At 32.7% G+C, this 10803-nt stretch overlaps 1 protein-coding gene across 2 annotated transcripts; it reads right to left on the bottom strand.

The window, feature by feature from the left end:
- Positions 1–870: 870 nt before the first annotated feature.
- LOC139846998 (uncharacterized) lies at positions 871–7059 on the bottom strand. 2 transcript variants are annotated; one of them, XM_071836595.1, is made up of 14 exons: positions 6937–7059; positions 6210–6310; positions 5950–6037; positions 5763–5862; positions 5603–5676; positions 5449–5520; positions 5213–5290; positions 4523–4647; positions 4319–4391; positions 3548–3609; positions 3058–3453; positions 2260–2362; positions 1941–2146; positions 871–1346 (listed from the first exon to the last, which is right to left on the bottom strand). In XM_071836595.1, exons 2-14 carry the CDS (start codon positions 6287–6289, stop codon positions 1343–1345), a joined length of 1461 nt encoding a protein of 486 aa, XP_071692696.1. In that variant the 5' UTR covers positions 6290–6310; positions 6937–7059; the 3' UTR covers positions 871–1342. The 2 variants fall into 2 exon arrangements, with proteins under 2 accessions (XP_071692696.1, XP_071692695.1); XM_071836594.1 differs by lacking the exon at positions 6937–7059 and adding an exon at positions 6406–6740.
- Between the last annotated feature and the right edge of the window lie 3744 nt (positions 7060–10803).

The raw sequence follows: 10803 nt of genomic DNA, 5'->3' as shown, positions 1-10803 counted from the left end.
AAATTAAACCCACCAAAATTTAATTTATAGATATAAAAAATGTTAATGGGACAAGTAGAATGCAGGTTCCAAATAATGCAATACAGAAATACACTATAATAAGGATCTACTCAGCAATATGATTTAAAATATGAACAAATAGATACACGTATACAACATTTGTGCAGAACTTAATAAATTAAGTTGAAACAAAAACAATATTTTTTAGAGAAAGCAGATACTTAAAGTAATGAGAGTGACTAAATAAATTATTAACTTTTTGCAAGAATGATAATGAAATACATGATAATCACATCGTATTAGCCTTTAATGGATTTTATTTAACTTTTCATTTGCTTGGTGTTTAAGATTCCAACATAATTTGTTTCCGTTAATGTTTGTGATCAAAAGTGTTTGTGGTAAAGGAAATATAATATCATGTAGACCAGCACTAAAATGACTTGATTTAGTATGTTTAGAGGCGAGTAAAGGTCTTTTAATTAAAATTTAAAAATCTTGAAGACCTATATGAAAATGAAACTATACTTGTACCGCAAAAGTTATAACATTTGATCAAAAAACTACCAATTTCTCATACAATGTCGATTATGAAAGCGCATCTAGTCATTGAAGGTGTCGCACAAACTTGTTAAATGTACCACTCGCATCTAGTATTTGGCCTTCTAAAAAAATACTAGTGTCTTGTTGCAACAACTTTTTTCTTTAGCTAACCAAACTAAAGCAGCAGCATTTAAGAAAACAAAAGCAGTTACACTTGCCAGAAAAGTATAGTCAAATGCAATGAAAAGTAACTACTTTTATGATGTTGAAATGACAAAAATTAGGAACATTTTATATTAAAGAATAACAACATTAAAGTTTCACAGAAATTATTAACATTGGCAGAAGATATATATGGCAGTTTTCTGGGGTATTACACATGATGCATCAAGTACAACTACTCAAAGACTGAACCTGGAGTTACCCTACCAAAGACCTCTTTACTTAATAGTGAAGAAATATGCAACCTTTGCAGGGCAATCTAATATAGTTGCATAAAGGCAACACTAACTAGTTCCCTGTCCCAGATTACATTAACAACAAATATATTTGATAAAAGGAAAATATTAGAAAAATAATAATTGTATTAGTCTATTAAAGAGGATAAGATTATATAATAAGGCTATGGGTAACTACAGTTAGTAGTAACAACCAAAAGGTGAAACATAAAGAAACGATCTTATATATACAAACTTAGGCTTAGTTCAATTCAACCCGGTTTTTAATATTCACAAAATATCGAATGCACATCCTCCCCAAACATTTGAGCATGTACCGAATGACTAGCATAGTCGACCACAATTCACCTGTATTGTAGAACAAACAAGTTTAAACACAATATAAAGTAATCAAACTGTTATATTGTTTACAGAATCTTGAGCATGAGACTTAACGATAAACAAGTGTGATGTTGATGAACAAAGTCTAAGGGTGTGTTTGATAGAAAACTGAATGATTAAACGCTAAATGGTTCATAATCTGAATGATTCAGTTCTAAATGAAGTTGGTTCCAAATGACAATAATCTGTTTGATAAAGAACAATGTGAATGATGTAAAATTATCTTATTAACATTTTGCATGAATAAAAAATCATTATATAGTTGTCTTTAATAAGTGTTCTTGATTCTTCATATAGTTTAAACAGGATATTTCATAAAAATTAGGTGCTTAATAGTTAAAAAGGTGTTCCAACACTGAATGGTTCAATAACACTGAATGGTTGAACCATTCAGCACCATATGTCATTCATAAGGTCAGAAACAATATGCTGATTAATTGGTTCATCATCAAGCGTTGAACTATTCAATTAAGAGGTAATCAAACGCACCCTAATACTTCCAAGTGTTTAACAATCATGTATGGGGTACTAAATATACAGTTGTACTAAACAGGGGCTTACTTTGAAGAACCAGAATTCTTTTTTGTTGCGTCAATAAACATGGCTCGAGTCCAATGCTCAACATCCTCGGTGTGCGAAGGTGGAGGCGGCAAAGTAGGATGTTCCACGAGATCCCAGCCTTCTGTAAGTGTTTCATTTTTACCGTGTTCAGTAGCATAAAGATAACTATCAGCAGAACTTGAAAGATTTTTGTCTCGTGTGCTTCTCTGTTTATAAACACATAAACACATAAAATTAAAATAGTAACATTAATTAATAATTAATTGATACTTATCCTTATAACTTCATGTATAGTAGCTCAATTATTTTGTATATGTACCATTGAATCCGAAGTATGTGTACTTTCGAGTATAGTGCTTGATGAAATAGGTGAGTTGACGTTCCACACTGAATAATTTAACTGCTGAACTTGCTTTGATGATCTGCAAATTTAGTAGTGGCAGTTACAGTATTACCATTTATATGCTGTTAAGCAATAGTAAAGATGCAGATACATGTCTAAAGGTGGAAATTTCAACGATTATTTATTTAGAAACAGGTGGAATTTGTTTATATTTATCCTTAACGTATCAAATGGGCCAAACATTAGAATTATATCAAAACAAGACGGGTCAAAAGTGGCATAAACTGTCCAGAGGTGATATATTTGATCCATTTACTTATAAAAGGACCAAAATGGGTTCAGTAATGTTTGTTCTCTAACATGCAAAGCGGAAAAACAAAAACAGTTAATAGAGAAACAGACCAAAAGGGTCAGATGGTTATAATGGGTCAAAAGACGCCCACGATGTTATTCAAATGCAGAAAACCTCCTAAATCAACTTATATACAACTGAAATATAGACTCTAATTGAAAAATATAGCTTTTGGAATAACATTTATAGATAATCAAAAAATTTGGAATGTACTAGGTCGACCCAGACAGACCTTACTTAGCTAAAAGAGAGAACTTGTTTAATACACGAATATTAATAAAATTCAGAATTGAAGACCCACACTAAAAAGTATTATACTTATTAAATGAAACCCATTTTTTACCCGGGATGCAACATACCAAAACCGCCCATTTTGTTTCCTTCACATGTCTCAAATGTGAAGAATCAAGAACTATAAGTACCTTGAACAAGCCATTTTCAATGAAACAGCGGTTCTAACTTCCTTTGAAGAAGAAAGCATGGCCAACAGTTTTGCAAATACTTCAAAGGTAGATGCTGCTTCAGTAGGAACATCCAAACATAACGAGTTGTAACAGTAAGCCGTGACATTAGCGACACTTTTCTTTAAAAGAGATATTCCTTTTTGTAAATCCATGTGTGTTTCTATAGAGTGAGGTGATGATGATGTATAGTTTATGCTATTACTACTACTAATGCTTCCGGAAGAATCTAAGCGGGCCTTCCTCTCAGATTCCATTGAAGCAACACCAAAGTTACTAGAGCTTCGATCTGACCATGATGTTTCCACTCCAATCGTGCAAGAGTTTTGGCGCGGGATAAATAATGGATACTCATTACTGTATTGCAACAAAAAAAAAAAAAATAATAATAATAATAATCAATCTATTAACAAAAGTGAAGGGTGTGATTTTATAAAGGTTGGTTTGTTACCTTCTTGAGGATGGGCGTGCATCCCAGTAAGAATCACGTTGCCATATCCGGGAACATGAACCCTGCATGCAAAAACAACTTAGTTGTCAAAACTAATATCTTAGGTGCTGTTTGTTTTTTAAGATGTTTTTGTCTGAAGATTTGCGATCCATCTGTAGATAAGATGTGTCCTAAAGGTCTGTGTGCTGAATAGTAGAGACGGTTTGTTTTTATGTTTACAAAATAACTTAATTTTGCATGCAGCACTTGGAAGCATATTTCTAAGTTTGTGAGTTTGCAGACATAATAACACATTATTTTATCTTATGTCTTCAGAAAAACAAATAGTCTGCTGGTAAAAACGTATGCAGTAAAAATGTCTGCAGGCGCATATATAAGACAATAAGATCTGCAGACTGAAAAACAAACACTATGTTAGTGATGCAACAAATGAAGTATTGTACATTTGGGATACTAAATTTGATACGTAGAGACTTAAGAAACATACCTTTAATGATGTCTATTCTTAAGTGAATAAATTTGATACCCTATTGTTCATAACTAATTCAACTTTGGAAGATTTGTGGTGCTATTTGTTGATGTTCTGTAACTAAATTACAACTAGTAGCACGATGACTTTAGTTGTATCACAAAATGCATAAAAATTCACTACTAGAATGTCATAAAATATTAGCAAAAGAAATCACACACAACTAATTCAACAAAATAACACACGGAACTCTTAAAAAAAAAAAAAAAAAAAAAAAAAACGAGATGATAAAAAATTATTACCGCAAAGCCCGAGTTATGGAGTGCAGGAGCACCAACATTGTAAATGATAAGATTAAGAAGCTGCACCATATATCTGTCGCACCGAAAGTGAGACAATAATTTGAGATTAGGGTAAAAATACATTAGGAAATGGTTTAACATATACTATGGGTAAGTGTATACTTTAATTACAACTTAATTAATGATACTTAGAGAAACATGTACCCCAAAGAAGAAGCAAGCTCGTCGGATGGGACTGAGTGAGGATCAAGCCCCTTTGGTAACCGTGCGTTACAAATCTGATCGTATTGCCCATTTGACCCGTCTTTTATCTCTCCATCTATGTTTACCTGCAACCATACCAAACACAATTTGAAAACATAGTATTAAAACATATGTTTTGAAGCTAATCATCTAGCTATTACTACTTTAAGTGAATGTAATTAGTATTTAAATGATGTCCTAATAACATATATCCATCTAACTATCTGATCCCTTTGGGTGTCCAACAATCATATGCACACCACCTGTCACAAATATAATTATCCGAGGGTAAATTTTGACAACATATTCAATTCTTCTTTTTTACCTAATTTAATAAAAAGCAAATAGCTCTTTACTCATTTCACAAGATGTAACTCCTTTTCCAATATGTCTTGTTTTGGTCATTTACATAACATAGTTCCTTTAATAATCAAAAAATGTTAAAAGCTCAAACATTTAATTATCTTATTATTATGACTTCAGGCAGTAGAGACACATCCAAACATTAGTTTCTACATTTCGTTTGCTACAACGTAGACGTAACACATTTCAGAATAACATCAAGTTCATTTTAAAAACAATAAAGTTTCCAATTGAGATTAAAACCCGAAATCAGTGTGTATTAGTTCCAATCAAACGCGAATTACTTACCTTGCGTTGTGGAAACAACTTGCATATTTGTTTAATAACAACAGATTGTTTATGAAGACGTTCAGATGTAATTGCCATCTGCATGTCATAAAAGTGTACATGTTATAAAAATACTATATAATATATAATATAAATTCTTCTAAACAAGAATAAGTTTTCCAAACAACGAGATTTAGGACGGAAATAAAAAATAAAAAAAAAAAAAAAAAAAAAAACAAGAATGGTTAAATTGTTACAAGTCCAAGGCTCTGGGTGCAAATAAGATTAGGATAATACTTCTCCAGTTGCTCTTTGCGGTTTTTTTCTAACTGCAAATCAAAAGATATATCAACATTTAACAAAAAAGTCTACCATATAAAAAGGAAAAAGAACATATACATGATTGCATACCACATTCATGGCCGATTCAAGCAATTCATATCTGACTTTCAAGTCAGAAGCCTTCTTTTCAACCTTTTCTTTATCTATAAAACACAAAATCTTTTTTATAAAACGATACAATATAATAAAAAGGTCCACAAATACCAACTGCATTTGTAAAATATCAAACCTTTTGAAAGCTGTTCTTTACGAAAATGAAGCTTCTCTCTCAAAACGGCAAGTTTCTCATGCTGAAGGACTCTCCAACTAAGTTGATCATCTGCCTTACTCTGAAAAAACAATCGTCCGATTAAAACCAAACTAATCACGACCAACAAAACGAATTCATAAGAACAAAGTTGTAGTGTTACACGGACCTTAGCAACAAGGACATCACTTAATTTTAAGTATAACGAATCTCGACGACTTTTTAATGCTGTCAAATTAGTACTATATGAATTCAACCTGTGATAACAAAAGCTACTATTAATCATATAAGACACACACACACACACACACACATATATATATACATACATACATACATGTATTTATCCATATCTACATGACTACATACATATTTACACTAAATTGGCCAAAATAATCAAAACTGAAATATAAAAAAAGAAAAAATTACCTGTAATTAACACAAACAGTACAAACAGAAGCAAGATTCGAATTCTCGCAAATTGCACAAGTAGAGGGTTTTCTAGTCATCGTCCCCAAATTTAAAAAACCCTAATTTACACAATATATGATAATCAAGCTAGCGAATTTACGCATTAAATTAATTCGTCAATACAAAACAAAATTAAACATGATTGAGCACATACATAAAACAAATCAGTAACTGCGAATTGAAATCGTCAATCAACAGCTACAAATATAATCGTAGGGAATAATAGATCATGTAGGGTTTTGATATCGAACATGAATTGCTGCAGACACGCTATTGATATTGCCTTAACCCTCCAATTAAATTTGATTTTGTGTTTTATATTTGGGTTCAATTCAATTTCAATTTTCAGTGTTTTATTAACAGTGATCGATAAATAAACCCTCCGTATCTGACTTGCGATTTACTCATTTCGAACGTAACGTGAGGGTAAAAAATTGTATTTTGATTATTGTATGTGTAACAATGTGTAATGCAAACACTTAATTAAGGAGTTTTTTTTTTTTTTTTTTTTTTTTTTTTAAGATCAAGACAACTTTATTAAATAATAATAAAAAGGATTAAAGCACAGTAAACCTAGCCCGAAACTATACAAATTCAAGACACAAGATATAACTTAACAGATAATTCTACTGTATACAATAACATTTAAAATTGACATAAACACGATAAGAGAACAGAGAAAAACCCTTATCACACAAAATATCGCCCTAGTAGCAACGAACTTTAGAACAAGCTGAAATGGTACCGATTACAGTGCTGAATTTTCAGCAATAAAGTAGTTGAAAATCATCTCATATATGGCATGTTTCGTTGGGGGTAATAGCCTCGGAAAGATATGATTATAATTAACCAAAAGTAGTTAGAAGATAGTGGTTTAGAGTTTCAATATCTTCATCACATACCGGACATCTAATCGAATCCAAATCAATTCCTCGATGATCAAGTTCTGACCGTATGGAAAGCTTATTTTGTTTAGCGCGCCAAATGAAGATACCAAATTTTTGAGGAATCAATGCGTTCCTTATGGTTGGATCTTGTTGCAGAGTATTAACCGTTGTGAGCTCAGTGAGTATAACAGTGAGGGATTTAGAAGAGAAGGTACCACTATTACAATATTTCCAGACCCATCCATCATTTTGTTTACCTGATGTATCGTAACTTTTTATGAGGGTAATAGTCTTGACAGCTCTGAAGTAGTTCTCCACTTTGGTAATGAAGTCCAGACCAAACAGAAAGAGGTAGTTTCATCTTCCATTTAACACGATCAGCTACCAAAACATTTTTGCACAATTTCAGTCGATAGAGTCTGGGGAAGGCCACTTTCAAAGCTACATTACCACACCATTTGTGATGCCAAAAAGCTAGTTTTCAATCATTTACCTCTAACCTTAACAAACGTGTTAGAGATATCACACCTTAACTTGTTTAGGGTATGTTCAATATTAAGGATATTAAACCACGTTATACCCAAGAATTTTTTAAGATTATTTTCATTTAAAGAGGAATTACATCCCAACCAACCATTTTTAGCATAGATGCTTTTAATTACTTTTTTCAAAAGAGGGTCATTGTTCGTAAGAAATTTCCACCACAATTTAGTTAAGAGTTCTAAGTTTTTAAGTTTTAGAGAACCAATATTTAAAGCACCTAAATCACAAGGTAGTAATATTTGGTTCCAATTTACTCAAGCCATCTTTTTTTGTTCTATAGACCCGCCCCAAAAGAAGTTATGACGCAAACCTTCAAGCTCTTTAACAACTCCAAGTGGTGCTTTGAAAAGAGAGAAGTAGTAAAGTGGTAGACTACTCAAAACCAATTTGGTTAAGGTTAATCTCCATCCGGAGATAGATTTGACTTTCCAATCTGCTAGTCTTTTTTTGAATTTTTCAAAAATAGGTGACCACTTATTGTGTAATTTTAAGTTTGCACCAACCGGCGGGCCGAGGTAATTTGAATGGGAAGGATCCTTTCATACACCTGAACCATGAAGTAAGATTACTTAGTTCATTTTTTGATGTTCCAATTCCGTAAACACAACTTTTGTTTAAATTGATTATGAGACTAGAAAGATCCTCGAAACATTTTAAAATTTTTAAAGTGTTTCTAACCTCAGATTTATTTCATTTCCCGAATATGATAGTGTCGTCTGCGTATTGGAGATGAGACACTATGACTTTATCATTTTCCACCTCGACTCCTTGTATTAGATTTTCTTTAATGGCTTTGTTGAGAAGGTAGTTTCCCACTTTCCCTCACTTTTTTTGGCATAAATATTAATATGTATAATATATAAAAGAACCGAGGTTCCGGTGGTACAACATTAAACAGATCATAACGATCTCTAGAGAAATCATGTTCGCTCTAAACAATATGAACGACTGATGTGCGAGAAGTGTCGTATAAATTGTCGTATAAAATAATATGAAAAAATACCGATTAAAGATTTCTACACACTAACGGGCAGTGTACCCGATCGTGTAGTAGTATAGTAACTGGTTTAGTTCCGTGTATCTTTCCAAGGACAGTTGTATTAGCCAAACCAGAATTAGAAACTATATTATAATTAACTAAAGGTACAAGTTTTATGTTTTGGTGGCCATTTAACGATTTAGCCAAATCAGAGAAGGTTAAATGTAAAAACAATATTTTTAGTCTTTTAAATTTATAAGATGAAAATAAATGCAAAGAAAGCAAGTAAGATAGTTTTGATTTAAATCAAAGAGATGAAATGTTCATCTAGATATTTTACCCTCGGTATTGGATGTAAGTTTTGATATTAAGGCCTGATTGAATAATTATGTGTGTAAGTTATCTAATAGGTTCACTAAGAGTTCTCTTGAATAAACACGCAAACACAATCACAAGATCAAGGGTTCCCTTTTCACTATGGTTCTTGTATTTGTAATCAAATAACTATTATAAGCATGCTAATCACCTAAATCGACCCGCTAAGAGTTCTCTTTAGCGAGTACTAAAACTAGAATTACTAAGTGAGGGTTCCCTATTACTTAGACCTTTTCGTTTGTGACTAGTTGATTAGCTAGATCAAAGACTTGAATAACAATTGTCTTTGCGTTTGCTCTACACAATTCATTCCTATTTTGTTTAACCATTTTAATCTAGTTTACCCCCTTGGTCCGGTTTAGTAAACAATCAATCTAAGACAAGTTGATTGTAAATCAATATGATACATCAACAAGAGTTCTCTTTATCAACAACATATCAATTAACTAGATACAAATGATTTTAACAGCAATAAGCATGGTTCTTAATTCAAGCTTTAATCTATCACACATAATACATTCAATCAATAAGATTACATCCAATACCTTGGTTATTAATCTAGACAAACATTATAGAAACTAGCCAACAATCATGGTAACAGACAACATAATAATCAGATTAACAACTGAAATCATTGTTTTAGAACAAGGAATAACCTACAAGAACAAGGAGTTCTTGGATGATGAAGGTTTTGATCTTTGATGTCTTGATGTTGAGCCTCTTCCAAGAGCTTGGAGTTCTCCAATTTTGCTCCTAAAAATTGTCCCTGTACTCTCTGGTTCGTAAGCTATGAAACAGTCCCTCAAAACAGTAGTTTTAAAGTGGAGAAAGTAGGTAAAAAGCACAAAAGTCGGCTGAAACCTACTACGGGACGGCGTCCAAAAAGGCTGGACGGCGTCCCGTCCTTAAGAGCTAGACGGCGTCTTCAAATACAGGACGGCATCCTGTTTCAAGAGGCTGGACGGCGTCCTATAACCCCGGACGGCGTCCAGATATGCTGAAATCCACTGTTTCGCTTTCTTTTCAATCCTCTTTTATTTGGACGAAGCCTAACACCTTGGAAGCTTTGTTTTACCATTTTAGAGCACTAAATAGACCTTAAGTCGTATCGGGATCAACCAATGTCATAAATCATCAAAACTCTTTGTAAATCACTCTTCCGATACAAATTTGCGCATCTTGGATTATCACTTGTAGAAACGCCTTCATTATCCTCGATTCTAGAGCATTTTACACGATATTGCGATAGATATATATGATGTTATTGAGCAATATCAAAACACCCCACACTTAAACCTTGCTTGTCCTTAAGCAATTCTTTCTTTACAAAGTAGAACAATATCAAACATAATCACACAATATAGATTACAAACATTACATGAATCACTCGAAGCACACGAAACACACACGTTGATATGAAACACAACTCACGCTATATACACAATGGAAACACACGCTTTAAGTATGGCACACTTTTATTGAAATCACACGCACGCTATATACATAATGGAAACACACACACACATTTTTGGGAGATTAGAGCCAAGTATTCTAAAAATTTGACCCTAGGGAAATCAGGATCTTATGAAAACGTTTTATGGTTTTGAAAATATCATGCTAGTTTTTAATACTATGCACGTTTTCCGATTTTGATCGGATTTTCTGAATTTTTAAAAATGAGTGCGGGTTTCCCGCTATTGGTCAAGCCAATCCCTCCCACGGTACCTAACATTACGAGATGTCGGTAGAAAATAATGTGCTTTAGGAG

The sequence above is a fragment of the Rutidosis leptorrhynchoides genome, chromosome 5, assembly GCF_046630445.1.
Source record: "Rutidosis leptorrhynchoides isolate AG116_Rl617_1_P2 chromosome 5, CSIRO_AGI_Rlap_v1, whole genome shotgun sequence".
Taxonomy (NCBI): domain Eukaryota; kingdom Viridiplantae; phylum Streptophyta; class Magnoliopsida; order Asterales; family Asteraceae; genus Rutidosis; species Rutidosis leptorrhynchoides.
This window is presented reverse-complemented; position numbering and strand designations above follow the sequence as displayed.

What these genes read in the sequence shown, in the direction of transcription:
- LOC139846998 (XM_071836595.1), bottom strand. Translation starts at nt 6,289, where the DNA reads ATGACTAGAAAACCCTCTACTTGTGCAATTTGCGAGAATTCGAATCTT. An exon ending in ACTGTTTGTGTTAATTACAG is followed by an intron (nt 6,038 to 6,209) that starts GTAATTTTTTCT and finishes TTGTTATCACAG; the next exon opens with GTTGAATTCATATAGTACTA. An exon ending in GCACCCAGAGCCTTGGACTT is followed by an intron (nt 5,291 to 5,448) that starts GTAACAATTTAA and finishes TATGACATGCAG; the next exon opens with ATGGCAATTACATCTGAACG.